The following is a 19,027-nucleotide window of genomic DNA, read 5'->3' as shown; positions in this document are numbered from 1 at the left end:
AACTGTACTATCACTTGAACATTTATTAAATACTTACACTCCAAATTTGTTTAGAGATAATATTCCACTTCTAATCAAGTTGTTCTTGTGCAGTCATTCAGTTGTGTCTGATTCTTCATGACTCTAGAGACAATCTAATCCAGTGGTTCCCAAACTTTTTTGGCCTACCGCCCCCTTTCCAGAAAAAATATTACTTAGCGCCCCCTGGAAATTATGAAACTATTTTTTGAACTCAGAATAGAATGTAATACAAAAAAAGTGTGGCCATCAAGGCTCCCCTGGATCGCTGCACCACCCACCAGGAGGCAGTAGTGCCCACTTTGGGAATCACTGATCTAATCAATGGAGGGGGGGGGGATGTCTGCCTAAATAAGTTCTGGACTTTTATTTGTTCAAGTCAAAGAATATTAATTGTTGTAAGACTAACTTTTTAGAAGACATCGAACAAGTCTACAAACACTGAGCAGACATTACCATGGATTGAGGGACTGTAGTGGAAAATAATGGGCCTGAAAAGAAGGGAATGTTGATGGTTCAAATTCTTCTTTTCCCAGCTGATATGCAATCCTTTGTTGGAAACTTTGTCTAATTTCTCTCTCTCCCCAGTTTCTCATTCCTGTTTTTTCTACACACTTTTACTCTAATTTATATTACAATCACTTGTTTTTTAAATATATTTTTATTCTGTTAAATATTTCCCAATTAAATGTAAAAAAAATCAACATTCATTTTAAAAAATTGAGGGCTTGAACTTCTCTCCCTCCCTCTTTCCCCTCATCCACCACTTGAGAAGAGATAAGTGATATGATATAAATTATACATATGAAGCTATTATTTCAATTATTTGTGATCATATCTAATAACTATCAGATTATAAGCTTCTTGAATGCATGTACGATAATATTTTTTCATCTTTGAGAGAGTCTAAAAGAGTCTATATATGTTCTTGGTGTTGATGGGGAACCAGACATTGTAACAGGAAATTTCTTATATGTATTCCTTTCCTGTAACTCATAGTCTTAGTGAATTGCCCAAGAGATTATATGGTTTATTAATGGCCATATAGCTAGTATGTGTCAGAAGTAGGACATAGGTTTTCCTAACTTATTAATCATAATTAATAATAATAAATACACCTCATTAATCATCATAAGGCTCATTCCCTATCCTCTACAGACCAATTGGCCTCACTGCCCTACACGTAGTAGGCATTTAATAAACAATTGTTTGTTTGCTGAGTGGTTCATTTCAAGGAGGCATATGATAATTTCAGAGGACAGAGGTAGCCAGAGAAAGGAAATGTTTGCTAAGTAGACTGTGATGTGATGTGTTAAGGCATCTCTGAAAATGGATCATTTTCTACCTTGCCATCACTGGATCATCCATTCAGTAGAATGAAAAGCAGCATCTCTCCCTTGTTCTCTTTGATGTCTGTACATAAAAAGATTGGATACCTAATGGCTTAGTGAATGAAGATGATGAACTAGACTTTCCATGCACCGGTTCTTTCTCATTTAGAAGGAATTACTAGTGCATATACAGTGACCCTGGTAGTTTTTCTATATTAAAGAGATCACTCATTCATTTACAACCAACACATTGTTAAAAACAAATATTTTTATAGAGATAAGAGTGATGTTACAAAGACAGTTTCTTGGGCTAATTTACAAAACGATGGGACCATAATCACTGGTCCTTCAGCATAGACTTTATTCTTTTCAGTCACTTATTATGATATACTATGGTAATTGCCATCTAACCTGATTTCTGAGACCAAGATGTGATGAAAAAGAAAACATGCTTCATTTCACAGTATGTGAAAAGGCCTTCATTTTGATACTTTATTCTATAAAGTTTAATGCTCAGTTATGAAAGAATTGAGAAGATTTATAACCATTTCCCAAACCCAGCCTTTATTGTGCCAACTTATTTATGAAATGAAGGATTAGTTTCATGTCCCTACATAGGCTGAGATATATTATTCCATCAGTATAATTAAGATGCATTTACAAATGTAATATATTTATAACAGAATAGAAAGTTGTTAGCATAGCAAAAACAAATACCCATCCAGCTTATCAAAATTCATACTTCTTTTCACCCAGGTATCGAAAGTTACTTACGTAACAAGAGTCATCTCAAAAAATTCTGGACCTGCAGTACTGCTCATGGTCCACATAAAATGAAGAAAATACAGTTTTTACGGCTCAAGAAACTACACTGTGACATAAAGCCAGGATTGCAGTTCAGCTGAAGATATGAATTCTTCCAAATGGGAAGGCCAGGCTGCAAGCTGCATCTGAGTCCAAGGTTTATTTAAGCCTTTCAGCAATTTTAAATGGATAAAGCAGGAGTGGCAAACAGCAATTTGGTTATCAAAATAGAGCAGGAAAGGAGTAATAGCTCCCATTTAGGAAAGGAAGCAAATTTATATTACATGGAGGAAAAAGAACCAAAAAAAAAATGTATTCAGCCTGTCTACAGTTAAAGGGAATTCAGATTAATTTTACTTCCCAGAAGGCTGAAGATAAAGTATATCCTCTCCAAAAGGCTGGCATTAGGAATAAGGTGTATAGATAAAGTGAATGAAACATTTACTGGGAATACATGGGACTCTTTTAGGGGACTCGTTTGAACAACCAACAACAAACATTGCTCTTGACAGAGTAAAAGCTGGTTCTAATTAGAATTCGGGCAGGTTTTTTAAAGAAGCATCAAATATCGTAGAATGAATTTTTGGACTGGCAAACTTAGGAAAAGAGGCATCATGGTATAGTAGGCAGAGGGCTGACTTTGAAGTCAAGGAAGATCTGGATTCAAGTCCTGCCTCTGAGAGATGCTAGCCGTGTGACCATGGATGAATCACTTAAGCTCTCATTCTTACTACACTATTCTCTAAAGTTAATATACAAATTATCATTACTGTTATAGATAATTGACTGATTTGTATCAATGGAAAGAGTTTTCATACTTGGGGTCCTCCACTCAGATGAAATCACATACCAGATTCAAAACCAACAACAAAGCAACATCCCTTTCAAATGTAATGAAGTATGAATGACACATACAGAAATTACAAATTCTGACACAGAATTATTGGGCTGGATGAACCTTCATTTTGGCCCAGTTTAGCGGTTCTTATGTACTAATGTTTTCTGGGCCTCAAATTTCGTTAGTATTCTTAGAGCAAAACAATGTCTTGTACAGTCTTATGTTTCAATTGATTTACTTGACTACAACTGGAGGTTGGTGGAAAATGAGTATCGTTCAGTCTATAGGGCTCAACGAGGCACTTAAAAAAATAACCCAGTAATTGCATTAACAAGAAGTTAAAAAGGCTAGATTTTAAAAGATTTGAACTCATCTCGCTCCAACCCAAGATGAAAATGATCTATATCTACATGTAGAAATCTAGATAAAGCTATCTGGATTATAGATACAGCCTTGTTGGAAAATGCTCCATCACCAATGAGATGGGGATAATACTACACAGATTGGGAATATTTTCTTAGCTCTCAAAGCTGTGTATTTGGGAGTTCTTACTCAATCTCTTCTGTTGTTAGTCATAAGATATCAACATTGTGACACACTGAACCGCAGAATTCCATGTAACACCTTTCTACATGTTCCTTGAGATACAGTGATGTCTTGGTAGACAATTTTAATGTGTGTTTATTCCATCACATTCAGGAATAAGCTCTACAGCAAGGCATGGAGTTTTAAGATCCACCTCGCTGGAGATGTTCAGGCTGAGGCTGGGTGACTACTTGACAGAGATGTTATAGATGGGATTCATACGTCAAGTAGGGGTTAGATTTTTTAAGATCCTTCCAACCCTCAAGAGTCTATGAATCATGAACATTAGAAAAGAATGATGGTATGATATTTAGGAGTTTTAAAGCCACTGATTTATGACTAAATTAACCTTTCAAATGCTTATTTTTCAGGGCCTAATTAGTGCATGACACACCAGTGGTAACAAAAATATATATAGATGCTTGAATTTGATTGTGTAATGAGGGAAGTACAGCTTGAGAGAAGGGTAGACTGGTTGAAAGAATAAGAGGGATCATAAACTTTGGGGTATTTATCTGCAAGGCTGTAACAGAAAGGTTCTCAATCTTTATCTTCTCAATAAGTGATATCAAATTGAACTGAATAATTGCCCATGTAACCATTATTTGAACTCAATGCTTGAGAATGAATAAGGCACTAGTCAATGTTTGCAGCACGCAGGTCTATCATATATTCTCAAATAATAACCATATTTCACTTTTGTTTACTTGGGAGAATCATCTCTGGGGTCAACAAAACTACTCATATTGGAAGTATGATGATGGCTTCTTGAAAATTCTTGTAGTGTTTGGGGAGAGTTTAGAGAATAAAACAATTTCTTCCAGCCTTCTTCTGATGGAAGTAGAATCTTTTGAATTTGTAAGCATAAATAGCTTCATAGCCAAAAAGGAGATAAGCCATTTCACAGGGAAGTGATGAAACCCCCTTCCCCACTCAAAATAGAAAAACAAATCAAAATGCTACAGAGCATAATGCCTTCTGAATAGTAATGTTTCTGCCTATTGCTGCCCAAGAGCATTCTTCTGAGAAGTTGAATAATGTCAATGTTGTCTTGAAGCATTTCTTGACCAATCTGCCATTGCCAAATATGCTCAGGCTGGTAAGTCTCTGCACCATATTTCACGGGGTTACTAGGGTAGAAATATTGCTGTTGGTGCATGGGCAGAAGCAGCAGATTCTGTGCGCAATCTGGATATAATGGTTCCACCTGGGCAGGGTAGGGAGGTAAGTTGTAATCCCCAGCCAGCACAATGTCTCCCCTCACATGTACAAAGCTTAGCTGTACTTTCTCCTCTTCTCATCCACCCCCTGCCATTTCCAACCTGTCTCTTCACTGTAGCTATTCCAAGAGAGTTTGTGTGGTGTTTCTCACCTCTCCCTCTAAAGCTAAAACAGTGCTGTCCCAGTGGAACCAGCTGTTCCCTTCTCCCTTTAGAGCTGTCCTTTGCAGATCTAAACTCAGGCTTGCTCTATTTAGTTCAAGGGTATTCTTCATCCCCACCCCTCCCCCATTTTATTTTTATCAAAGCTAACTTACCAAAATTTACTGCACTTTAGTGGAATGGTTATTGATCCCCGCATTACATCAAAGCTCTCCATGTAGCACCCTACAATAAATGGAATCTGTGTAAAATATTCAGACTAGACAGGCTGGCCATTAGTGATAAAAGAATGTCTTTAAAACCCACAGACCTTTTAAAAAATCAAATTCTTTCACAAAAGTACAGTATCCTTTAAAAAAATACAATTCTAGTACATGCACCATTTTCTAATTGGTTGACATGTCCAACCAAGCATTGTTTGAAATCATCTGGAAAGTTCTACAATGGTGAGTCAAATAACCAGTCGTTCTTTAATACCAGGATCCATCTGATGGAATTGATGCACATTTCTGTTTCTTCTGGTATGGTAAGAACCAAGTGTTGAAAAAGCAGCACGGTCGGAGAGAATGCTTTCTCTTGTTCTGAAAACAAATTGATTTGCTGGTTTCAAAAGCAATGACCAGCACAGTGTTCCATGTTGATGTTACTATACACCAGTACAAAAATGGCACACCAAAATGTTCCACTCAAATGTTTTCTTAGCATCATTGATAACACAGACTTCCGTTAGGGTTCTTATGTCTCCATGAGATTTTCATCCAAATCTGTAACTTCGAAGACACATGTTTTGTTCCTCCATCAGTTCCTCAGGAAGAACTTAGTATTTATTATATTAGGATATCACCAAGTTGATTTCAAGAAAGAAGATTATATGTAATAATGCTTAGCATTTATATAGGCTCTTTTGATTTCAAAACACTTTGTAAATATTTCCTAAACCTCACAACATCCCTGTGAGGTAGGTGGGTATTACTGTCCCTACATTACCAATAGAAACTGGAGGCAAAGGGGTGATGTGTCTTGTCTCTAGCTATAGAGGGAACCAGGAGAAGATCCGAGACTCTTTCGTCCTGGCTGCCAACTATGTGCTCAGACTAGACCATGCCTCTCTCGTATGACAACAGCCTCTATTAATATATTTATGGGTCTATATTGTATATTTATAAAATAATGACACACGAGAGTATAGAACAACAAGCCTAATCAGCATTAGTAAACCAGCTGATTAGTAAAATATGGAAAGCACAGTTTTAAATTTAAAATTGCATTTCTCTGAAAAGCATTTGGCATCTTAAGTGACTATAGAGGAAGAGTCCTACAAATTTTTGCTGAATTACACTCAAAAGCAAAATAATGATTCAAAGCAATCTAAAACCATTGTTCCACAAAGGTCTTTCCTTCATAATGTCAAATTCTTTACAAACATAAAATAAAAATTCCTAGTCCCCCCTAAATCCAAACCCAACAAACCTAAACCAAATCTGGCTTTACCTAACTTTGTTGGGAATTAGTAGTGATTATTATTTTTCCAAATTGGGAATCCACCTGACTTTTGGAGCAGGCAAAAATGCACAATAGAATGCAGGTTGCAGTTCAAAAATACCAATTTAGTAGAAAAGCATACTTGGAAAAGTGAAAATTGAAGACTTTCATTTCCTTTGTATAGTCATTCAGAGGAATAAGGCATTTGCAAAAGATACTGTATTCAGAATTAATGTTGTAGAGAAAGAACATAATAGAATTTGGAGGGATTCCTTAGGACAAGAACATTTTATAAGGGGTGAAGAGAATATAAAATTTATGCTATTAGAAGGAACTGAGAGAAAAAACCAAATGGAATTTTTTTACGTATAGTTTTGGAAGATGGCATATAAATGTTAGCCAATAATGCTTGCAGGATGATGTGGTGGTCTAGGAACGGAGAGTGCTTTCTATGCTCCTACTGGTATCCTTTCCAAGGTGAAATACACACCTTCCTCTGTAAAGTCATCAGATCTTGAAGTGGCATCACAGAGCTCACCTTCATTTCCCCTCAAATCTTGTGGTATAACCAGGCAAGGAAACAGGAAGAGAACTGAAGTCTTTAAATTGAAATGTAAAACTTGAAAACTAACCTCTAAGCAGAAATGACATTCATTGTCAGAAGTAACAAATATAAAAGTCTTAAGTCGTTGATTATAGAGCTATAATATAGTTATATAGATATTATTGTATGCAGTTCAGAGAACATTTTTGATGTGTGCTTTTTCCTTAAAAAAGATGACTTCTTTTTGGCTTCCCCACCTCCCTTAGTTTCTTATTAGTAGATAGGAAATGTTCATCTGTCCATCCTGCTGGGTGTCTTCATTCATGTTGTACACTCAAGAGGTCATTCTCACTTGTATTATATGCCACAGCAGTCTTGTTTGTTGCCAATTTGTTAAGTTTGTGACTGGAGCAGTTTGGCTGTTTAGTTGGTTGTAAGTTTTTGGCGTAGGGTGAATACCAGTCCCTTTCAAACACCCCTTTCAGTTGCCTGATGATACTTGTGCTGTTTTCTGCATCTGCCTGGTTGATTACGAGGCCTGTGCCAGCATTCTGGGTAAAATCATTTCCTACCCAATCAAAATTCCCTGCAAACAAAGAGAGAAAGGACTTCATGATGAAAAATTCACATCCACTGGAGGTCTATTGCAAAGGTACTAAAATATCACATTACAACCCCCCCCCCCCGGCCAAATAAATAGGAACAGTAGCAGAGAGAGGCTTGCATCGACAATTCTGGTGAAAGAAAAAATATTCTGAGAGCCCTTACATATGGCATATTAATATTTGCATATTATTTTGGCATTTTCTCATCAGTTTTGCTCAACTTGAAACTCAAAACAAGTCATCTGCTGTTCTTTTTGTAAATGTTATTTCTTATTGACATTCACAAGATGCACTAAATACAGCAACATCTAAAATATATAGGAATAAACTTAAAATTCCTGTGAACAATTAATACCTTCTCAAAAAGATGACACATTGCTCCATATGTACACATATAAATAAATGTAAGTCATTGTCCGGAGGGGAAAAAAGTCTTCTCCTAACTAGATACTGTGTCTCTTAGCCCAGGGATATGAATCATTTCCCTGACACCAGGGTCAGCTTGTTTTTGCTCTGGAAGCTGAATGGCCATCCATAGGTCTTGGTCACCTGGATAGAACTCAAGGAAATAGTGAAAAATAAAAGAGCTAGAATTGATCCTGGAGAGAGCTCAGATTCATCTGTAGGCACTATTTAGCCTTCTTGTGAAGGTGTGAGTGGGTGACACTTTTGGAAGCAAAGGGTTCCAACCTCCAATATCTCACTTTTCATACCTGGAGCCTAGAGGAACAGCAAGGGCTGCCCTTGGAATGGTCTACTTTTTTGTTATGGTTATCTTTATCTCTATTTAAAAGTAGACCAGAAAGTTCCATATACATTGCTTCTTTTTTTCACATCAGAAAAAACCATTTCAAGAAACCTCTTTATTGTGACCTTTATTTGTTTCATCCATGACAGCCCTAAACCATTTTAAATAGAGAATTAATATGATGGAGGAGGTAATTTAGTGATTGTTTAGAAGACAAGAATATTTTCATTAAAAACGAGATTCATTCAGATGAAAACAAACTGAGTTAGTCATCTTTCCTTTCCTCCTAAATATCACTCACTATAAGTATCTGCACTTGCAACCCTTTTTGGCTAGCAGATGGCACCAATCAATAGATGTGCCAGACTTCTCTGCGGCATCTTTTTGAAAAAGGAACTGATGGGTGCTGAAGGACAGTGCATAATTTCAAGGTCCTCAACTCTATCTTTTGCTATATAACTCTATTTTCACCCCACCCTGCCATGTTTTTTTGTTGTTGTTGTTGTTCCTGAAGGACAGCTTTGTGACCTGTGATATTTACTTGTAAAGAGATGTGACTCCTGATGGCTGAGAAAATGCTGAGCTGTGATGTGTGAGTGGAGGAGATATTCATTTCAGATGCTTGAACAGATACTTTGAGAAATGACCTTGAGAAAGCCAAGTCAAGAAAGAGCAGAGGTGCATACTTTGAATGGTAGATGTTGTGGACATACAGTGGAAACTACTCTCCATCATCTCTCTTGACCTCCAGGTTCTGTACTGCTGAAAGTAGACTCTCCCTTGGTGAAATCATTCTCTCCTGCTTTGAGTTAAGATCTTATCTCAGTCCCAGCTGAAGTCTATTAATTCCTTTATCTTTTGTAGTATATTCTAATTTGTATAAGTTACTGAATTTCTGTCTATTCTCTTCTTTAACAATGGGGGTTACTAGTTATTCATGTTGGTTTTTTGGATAACCAACATTTGATGAGAAGAGGTCAAACTTGATAGGGAGAAGCTAAGGGCTTTTCTCCCTTATGTGAATAATTAGGGATGGAAGCTGTTGGTCCAAATTCTTCAGAGTTGGAGCCCTATGCTAGAGATTATTGAAGGTGATTAATTTATCTAATTCTAGCCTGACACCCATCTTGGATTCTGGAGGAGAGATTTCTCACTCTTGACAGTCTTGGATCCTGCCTTTCTTAGACACTTATGTTAGCTATGGGATCCTGAAGAAGTTGCTTAGACTCAGTTTCTGCATATGTAAAATGAGTAGGTAGGGATAGATGACTTTTGGCATTTAAGATCTTCTGGCCCTCAATTCATGAATTAGCTGGATGATCCTGAATAAATTACATCCTCTCCAAGCCTGTTTCTTTATCAGAAAAATGGGGAAAATACCACTTATCTCAAACAGGATTATTGTGACTTTCAAATGAAATAATATTTGCAAATCTCTTTGCAGCCTTTAATGGACTACATAAACTTGAGGTATTATCGTCAACATTTTTATTATTAGATTGCACCCCCAGATCCCACAACTAGAAGGATGGAATGTTAGAGAGAGGACCTTGGAGGCCAACTAGTCAAATTCTACCCAGTGTAGTAAGCTACAGAATTTTAGAGTTGGAGCTTTAGAGATCATCAGGTTCAAACTCCTTGTTTTATAAATGAAGAAACAAAAGTTCAGAAAAAATGTAATGACTTGTTCAAGATCATAGAGCTATTTAGTGGCAGAACTGGGACTAGAAATCCAGGTCTCTTGATACATTTCTGTAACATCCTTCGTAGATAGCCAGCCAGTATCTGCTTCAGCATTTAAATGGTAGGTTAATCTGTTCTAATATTGTTAGAAACTTTCTTCTTATGTTGAGCCAAAATCTCTTTCCTTGTAAATCTTACCCATGGTGCTAGTTCTGCTCTGTGGAGCCTCATAGAATAAATTAAAACCATCTTTCATATGATAGCCCTTCTGATATTGGAAGCTATCAATCATGCTTCCCTATTCTGTGTTCTCTTCTCCAAGCTAAATATCCTCAGTCTCTTAAGTGATTCTCATTAAAGCCTAAGGAATCAGGGTTATTGAATTAATCATTATTATCATGCAGAGGTACAATTCACAAACAAAACAAAATTATATTACTAAAATGTTTTTATTGTTTTCTTACAAATGTTTTTGTAGGCATATCTTTTCTTAACTTTACATAGATGTATTTTTTGTTTTGATGAAGAGGGTAAATTGATGGAGTGGTGGCTAGGGATTCACAAAGTTTTCATCTATCATTTAATGGCAAATACTTTCTAAATGTGTGATTTTATGCTATCCATGAGAAAAATGAGGCAGCTCATGCGTACAACATTTACCTGAAGTCAAATTTATTGAGATGAAATTTGGAAGTGTAGGCATCTGGCTTTCACTTTTATGGCAAAGTATAGGAAGACTTCTGTTGACTTTGCCTCTTAGCATCTCCAGCTTATGTCATGTTCTGTTAGACCTACAGAGCTTATAACTTCAGGTCATTGATGATTGCTCTACTATAAGTGCCAAGAACTAGGAAGAAGGTCCATAGAGAAAGCAATAATCCAAAGATGGAACTTTTTGGCCCTCTCTTATGTAAAGAAGGAGATGAAGTTTCTCCCATAAATTATGATATTCCTAATAGTTTTAATAATTCAGAATCTATAGCTTGGGAGTCATGATGATGGCTAAGATAGAAGTAATTAAATTCAGCATTAGAATATTTGACTCTTCTTATTCAAGGCTTTGAGATGGAATTCCCTTACTTGTGTATTCCAAGACACAAAGACTTTGGCCTATCTCACAGGTATTCATTATTTATATAAATATAGCTACTTAAGAGTTGGGAAAAGAGCCTTAATGACTTGAATATTCCAGGCTAGTGAAAAGAGATTTAAAAAAATCTCTAAATAAAGATTCCACAAAGTCTATCCATGGCTAACACATGAGTGAACTCTTCTAGGTCAGTTTCTTTGAAGTCTGCCATATACAGAATGTACAGTAAACAGAGTAATATTCATTCAGTGCTTTTGTTCTACATTTTATATTCTGGGGTACTTTGCATTCATCTTTGGAATGGTCCAACAATCAAGTGAAGGGGGCTAGAAAAGGCTGCCATAACAGATGCTCTTATTTCTTTTGCCTTTCAGTTCATCCAACTGTTTCTCTCTTTGGGTTATAAGGTACTCCCAAGAAACACTGCTTCCTTTAACAACATTGTTTTCCTGATGAAAATATTATCATTATTCCCAGAAGTAGAATATAAATTATGCATAAATGAAAAGTTCCTTTCCATGCCTATTAGCAGACTGTGGGACCAAATGAGTAAAAATACACTGGCTATTGGTAGAAGCACCTGAGGTGTGCCGTTGTCAGCAAGCAACCCTTTCCCGTTGAGTTCTGGGGGATTTATTTGAAAAAAAAAAAGCATCAGGGATGCTTTCATGTTGCTGATGATCTCTTTCTGGGTTATTAATGTTGTTGCTGGGGCAAATTAGGGTGGTCAAGAAAGCAGTATGGTTTGGTGGATTGCTCAGATGAGGCTAATTAAGTTTGTACCAGAGGCAAGCAGGGGCTGAAGATATTCAGACCCCTGTCAAGATTAGGAGAAGGAAGAAAGGATCTCTGTGAATTCACCTCAAGCAGGATAATAATGAGAGTATCATGACTGTTGGCAGCAGAAATCTGCTGGTGATGCAAAACTAGCTAATGCCATTTTATTGCTGAAGAAGGTGATCTAGTACGGGTCAATTGATGTGAAAGCAGTCTCTAAGCCCCGCTGCAAGTCAAGATGGTTCCTACAGGCTGGGGGTGTCCTCAGGTCCCTTTTTTGTAGGTAGTCTTCCTGGGACACTCAGAGATCTGCTCTATTCGAGGGAGTGCTTTCAAGGTCATGCTCACACTGGCAAGAAGTCTTCTGAGTCATACTCAGACTTGTCACCTACCTGAAGGGACTGACCTGGGATGAATGGAGCGCCCTCAGACACAACTAGCACTGTATGCTTCAAATTTCCTGCCCAGGACTCCCCAGTTTCTCTTAAGAAAGCCCCAAGCCAAGAGGCCTTGCCTTCTGACAGACAGAATATATTTCTGAGACTCTCTTTGTGTCTGTCTTTGGGTCTGTCTCTCTTCTACCTCTCACATACAGAAAGAGGAAGAAGTACCCTCTGATTGGAGAGATATTCTTATAAGATTTAGAGTTTAGAGCCTACAGAGCCCCACAAGATCTACTTTTTCAGGTCATTATAGAGTTTGATTTTATATACACTTATAGTCCATCTGAGTAGAATTTCTAATTTCTAATGGAAAGAACATTGAATTTGCTGCCAGAGTTCTTGGGTTCAAATCCTGCACTGCTGCTTTCAGTCTAGGTGACCTTGGGGAAGTCACTAAAATTGTGTAGTAAACCATAAAATAAGAGGGTTAAACTGGATGAGCTTTCAAGTCCTTCCTTGCTCTATGATCTGACAAGCCAAGTAAAACAATCTAGGCACTGAACTTGGATGTTAAGAATATAAGATTTAGTGAAACTAAGGAAATTGGCACTGGGTAGAATCTCCCACTGTCAGGAGAAATAAACAAGCATCAAATGTTTTTTGCTGCCTTTCCAGAGTGCTTATATGTATTTCTGGGAAGACATGAATAATTTCCCTTTAGGTCAGTATTAGTGTTAGCACTTCACTATGGACCTCAAAATCACCCCATCCTGGGCAAAGAAAATCACAGTGCTGCACCATGGAAAAAGGTAGGAATTAGAACATTTAGAACAGCTAGATTATTCACTCATATGTTTATTCTTGTCTCTTGACACTGTCTGGGCATTGTTGGATTTAAAATTAATATCCAAATACTCCAAGTATTATATTTAACAAATTTATTAATAATAACTTGAAGCAAGAGGAAAGTAAAAAGGGAGCTCACTCAGCCACGCACATGGAAAAAGAGAGTGAGAGGCGGAGTTACACACAACTATATACAAACAACGTAAGCACACAAGGTGGAGATGAAGGAGGAAAGGGATGCTGGGAGATGAAGTCCAAGGGTTCAAGATTTTCCAATTATACACCTAGAACACCAGCCTTAACTACCAGTCTTTATGCTTATTGATGTCTAATCTACCCTAAGGCCCAGTTCAAAGGAATCTCTTTCATGAAACTCTCATAGATTCAACCTCACTCAGCTGGAAATGAGCTTAATTTTTCCTTCCTCTAAACTTGAATAACATTTTGTACCATTCATGTTCACATGAACCCACATTCATATCTAGCAGAATTTTATTCTACGTGATTAAATTTTATCAAATACTTTTATTAAAATATCAAATATTTATATATTTAATAACTTCATATCTATTATGTTATTCTATTTTTAGGGCAGCTTGGTGCAGTGAATAGACTGCTGGAATCTAGAGTCAGGAAGACTCATCATCTTTCTGGGTTCAAATCTGACCGATATATTTTAGCTGTGTGATCCTAAGTAAGTCACTCAACTTTGCTTCAGTTTCCTCATCTGTAAAATGGGTTGGAGAAGGGAATGGCAAACCACTTCAGTTATCTTTGCCAAGAAAACCCCAAGTGGGATCACAAAGAGGCACACATGATTGAACAACAAAATTCTACTTTTGTATCATTATTGTATAAATAGTGTTCATATTTGCCTATTTGGCATAACACCACGATGATTATAGGCTTCAAAAAAGCAAAGATCTAAAAAAATTCTCTTTGAGTCTTGCTAAGCCGATAGCATGGTGCTTTTCTGATAGTAAATAAGTAAATTTATTTAATTTTAATAAGTAAATGTCAAATGAATGACCTTGTTTGTGGGATATAAATTTGGATCCCATTCTGAGAAAGTGGAAAAAGAATAAAATAAGGTTTTTTTCACCCTTTTATACCTTATTGAAGGATCCAAGGAATTCTAAGTAACTTTGCCAATTTTTCTAAAGGTTGAATTAAATCATTCTCTGTAAATTATGGCTCTGTGCAGCTTTCACAAGACTTACAGTTGGATTCCCAAACACAGTACTGGCTTTTATTCTGCTTTGTCCTCCCAAACATATAATTTAACTTCCAAACTAACATACAGGACCTCAGTGTTTTCTAATTGGGATGTAATTTCACCCAGCTGCAGATCTCCTCCTCAGCTTCCAAAATACATCTTGAAGTCTCCGGTTTTGAGCCTCACTAAACCACAAGTCAGTCTAAATGTTTGCTGTGGCCCTCCCTGCCAGTCTGCCCAAAGGAGTAACAAAGGGGGCCCAAGTTAGCTCACTTAGGGAATGTGGAAAATGGGCCCTTTTTGTGACTTATTGATTCTCTTGATTAATTTAGCACCCTGCTGGTAGCTTCCACCCCTGTCCCAGAACTTTCGAAGCAAGTTGGCCGTCTCTAATAATCTCCACTACCCATTCTTCCAGGAAATAACATGTCCCAATTATACTTTGGAGAATTTAAGAACTAGCGAATACATAGGCTTGAGGATGTCCTTGGTGTGAAAGCTTTGTATAGCTGTATTTCTGTGATAAGGCTTCAAATGGATTTTTCCAAGCAGCTTTACTCAGTATTCTAAGTATGACCTTTTCCAGCAAATGCCTGACTGAAGATTAAAAAAAAAGATTTCTGGGCCAAGCTGTTAATTATTTAAAACATCAACAACCCTTTCCTTCTGATACCCTTTAAGTCCTCCTACAATGCAGCTGCACTAACTTGATGGAATAGATGTGTCTCTGAAAAGTGATGTGGAAATCAAATCATATTTTAGCTGTACTAGGGACAGTCAGATGCTGTGAATCTTTTTGGAAAGTGAATAATATTTTGCATAAAATTGGGTTTTTATTAATTTGCTTAAACAAGATTACCTGTTTATATCTTCTAAAGTGACTCAACTTGATTTTATGACAAGTCCTCTTTTAATAGCTATGATTAGAGCATATGTTTCTTGTTAAGTCATTTCAGTTGTATCTGACTCTTTGTGATCCCATTTCTTGGCAAAAATATTGGAATGGTTGGCCATTTCCTTCTCAAGATCATTTTACAGATGAGGAAACTAAGGCAAACATGTTTAAGTGACTTGCCCAGGGTCACACAGCTAGTAAGTTTCTGAGGATGACTCCATGGCTCTATCCGTTACAACACCTCACTGCCCCATAAGATGTTTAAAATGCAGCAGATTATTATACTACAACAGGGAAAAATATTCCCTGTGTTTGGATGGCATCTATTATTATTACTTTTATAAATTAATAATATGGAAGTAGTTATTCATGGATATTGTGAAGGCAGCATAGTTTAGTCTTTAGGGAACTGTTAAAGTTAGGAAGCAGTAGGTTGGAATCCTATTTCTGATATTACCACTACAGTATGTTACCTTGGCCAAGTCACTTAACTCTCATGTGCTTTGGGTAACTGTAGAACTTGTCTAGTAGGCAGAATAATATTAGGAGCTCCAAGGTGGAAACTCCCTTTTTCAATGCATGTCAGCACTTTCTCTGCAAAGTACTCATTTAGAGAGTTTCTCGGAGTACTGAGATATTAAGGAACTTCCTTTCGGGCCCAGTATATGCCATAAGTGAAATATAAACCAAGGTTTTCTCAGCTCTAATGCCAGCCCTCTATCCACTATGCAGTTTTCCTCTCTGTCCACATACATGGTCAAAAAAAAGTATAAAACTCTTTATGAATTCTGAGTATCAAGACATTAAAAATCTTGCCTTAGGTGCAGCTGGGTGGTTCAGTGGATTCAGAGCCAGGCCTAGAGACAGGAGGTCCTAGGTTCAAATCTGGCCTCAGACATTCCCTGGCTGTGTGACCCTGGGCAAATCACTTGACCCCTACTGCCCAGCCCTTACCACTCTTTTGCCTTGGAGCCAATACTGTGTATAAGACAGAAGGTAAGGGTTTAAAAAATAATAAAAATAAAAATCTTGCCTTGCTTAAAAGGCAGGAAAGAAATCTTAAGCATTGTTACTTACTAATCACATTTTACATTTGACTACATCTCAATAAAACACAAGTAGGAAAAAGTCTGACCTCAGTGTCCATATGTTAGTGAACAAAAGTAATCCACTTAGGGTTACTAAGAGAAACAACAAGGATGAAATAACATTCCTGTCTTCCAATGGAATTAGATCACATTCCATTATTCATTACAGTTATATGGAAATAGTATAGCATGTATCCCAACATTTTGCTATTATTGAAAAAAATAACAGCACCAAAATCCTAGCTCTGAAACAAACTAATATTCTTTAGACTTTTAAGTCTTTCCTTTTTGCAGATGTAGCGTTTGCAGCTATTTCAAATTAGAGGGAAAAATGTTTTTCTTGTTCTTCTTAAAGTTGGGGTTAGGGCATAATAAATATTAATACTCTATGTTTTCTTAGTGTTTGCAACTCTATTGAATATTTTCATATTTTTATGACTTCACATAATCTTCACAAAAACTTCATTAAAAAAATATGAGACTGATATAGTAGCCAGTGGTGTTCTTACTTTAGAAATGAGGAAAGTCTGGCTTTGCAAAGATAAGAGACTTACCCAAGATCTTCAACTGATTAGAGACTTATCCAGGACTAGACCCCAGGTCTTCTGACTGTAAGGTTGGGGTTCATTGATTATTACCTCATCCTCCCCCACTTAAAAGTAATTATCTTTGTTTCAAAAACTACTTCTTGATTTAATCAATCAGAGATAAGTATAAGAAATGCTTGTATATTTCCATAAATCAATGGCATGTCAATTAGTGCAATAGGAATACTATTCTGATTGGCTGATAGGGTTTGGTCCCACCATTAGGAGATTGCTTAAATGCAAAATTAGTTCATCATTGCTGAGAGATTTTGAGAGTCCTGCAGTGAAAAGGAAAGCATAAAGACATCAGGAATTGAGCTGACAAGAACTTACAACTCAACAGGTGAAAGGAGAAAGAGAAAGTAAGACAGAACTGTGACACAGAAGGGAGAGACTGAGGATGGACTCTGGTCCTACCAGAATCTCAGAGCAAGAGACTTAGTCATTCAAAATACAATTAGTGAGCTTATTAGTTTCAGGCATGGTTTTAAAGTATTAAAGATTTTATAGTTGGGAATTAAATGTAATGAGTGGATATGGGAGGCCATTCCATACATGAAGGGCAGCCAGAGAAAATGCCAAAAGCTGAGAGATGGAGCACCTTGTTTGTGAATAGTCAGGGAGTCAGTTTCACTAGATCATATATATTGGTGTGAAGTATAAGGAGAATAGAAAGATAGGACAGGTTTGAGTTATGAAGGGATTTAATTTTTTGTATCTGACCTTGGGGGCACCATTATCAAAGGTGGTGGAGTGTGTGTTTTAGGAAAATCTTTCTAGAGTATGAGTTGGGGTGACTTGAGGCAGGCAGACCCATCAGCAGCTATTGTAGCAATCAAGATGTGAGGTGATGAGGACCTGCAATAGAGTGTTGGTGGCAAAGTCAGAAGTGAGAAGAGGTACATTTGAGAGAAGTCACAGAGGTAAAATATCAACAGGCTTTGGCAATAGTTTGATTTTTCCTGATGCTATCAGATGTATCTACCTTCTCAAAGACTGAGGGAAATTCCAAGGAAAAGGAAGCTTTTTTCCAATTCCCTGATTCAATGTTTGTCTGTTTTCAGACATGGTAGATAGCACAGTGGAAAGAACATCATGCCAGGAGTTGATCTGGTCTAGTTGAGTGACTCTGGGCAAGTTCTTGTTCTTCTGTCTTAGAACTGATACTAAGACAGTAAAGGCTTTTAGAAAAAAAGTCAAACAGAAGATTTTGTATTTGATCCTGAACGTAATTGGGAGCCACCGGAGTTTATTAAATGTAGTGAGATAATCAGTCTCAGGAAGATGAATTTGACAACTGACTGGAAAATGGATTAGGGTGGGGAGAGACTTGAGAATGAGAGACAAGCTTTTATAGTTGTTTAGGCGTGAGATGAGAATCTTTACCTAGTTGGTAGCAATATCTTAGGAAGAAATGGAGGCAGAAACAAAGGAGGTAAAAACAATGGGACTGGGCAAGCGATTTTATATGGGATGTGAGAAGGAATAAGGAGTTGTGGATATCTGGGTTATGAACCTGGAAAAAACAGCAGAATAGAGTATGTTACTAAGCTGCCCTCTGGTTGGCTTTTTTTTATTAGACATTTATTAATATTTGTTTTTAATCTGTTTACATACTTTATGCCCATACTTTCCCCTTCACCCCCCGCTCTCCCCCCACCCATGGCCAACGCACATTTTCACTGGTTGTAACATGTGTCCTTGTTCAGGGTCTATTTCCCATTCATGTCCGCCTCAGCCCATGCATTCAAGCAATTGTTTATCTTATATGTTTCCTCTCCTGCAGTCCTTCCTCTGAATGTGGGTAGCATCTTTACCATAAATCCCTCAGAGCTGTCTTGTGTCATTTCAGTGCTGCTGGTACAGGAGCCCATTACATTTGATTTTACCATAGTATATCAGTCTCTGTGTACAATGTTCTTCTGGCTCTGCTCCTTTCGCTCTGCATCACTTCCTGGAGGTCTCTCCAATTTGCATGGAATTCCTCCAGTTTATTATTCCTTTTAGCACAATAGTATTCCATCACCCGCATATACCACAATTTGTTCAGCCATTCCCCAATTGAAGGACATCCCCTCATTTTCCAGTTTTTTGCCACTACAAAAAGCGCAGCTATAAATATTTT

The 19,027-nt window shown here is 37.2% G+C and overlaps 1 protein-coding gene across 1 annotated transcript in view; it reads right to left on the bottom strand.

Annotated features, from left to right (window-relative positions):
• Positions 1-7,301: 7,301 nt before the first annotated feature.
• The window catches only part of PLD5 (phospholipase D family member 5), a 446,775-nt gene continuing 435,049 nt past the window's right edge, over positions 7,302-19,027 (bottom strand). Inside the window, exon 10 of the mRNA XM_044673995.1 lies at positions 7,302-7,570. Coding sequence (XP_044529930.1) covers positions 7,302-7,570 — 269 coding nt within the window. The remainder of the gene's footprint in view (positions 7,571-19,027) is intronic.

The sequence above is a fragment of the Gracilinanus agilis genome, chromosome 4 (assembly GCF_016433145.1).
Source record: "Gracilinanus agilis isolate LMUSP501 chromosome 4, AgileGrace, whole genome shotgun sequence".
NCBI classification, from domain to species: domain Eukaryota; kingdom Metazoa; phylum Chordata; class Mammalia; order Didelphimorphia; family Didelphidae; genus Gracilinanus; species Gracilinanus agilis.
This window is presented reverse-complemented; position numbering and strand designations above follow the sequence as displayed.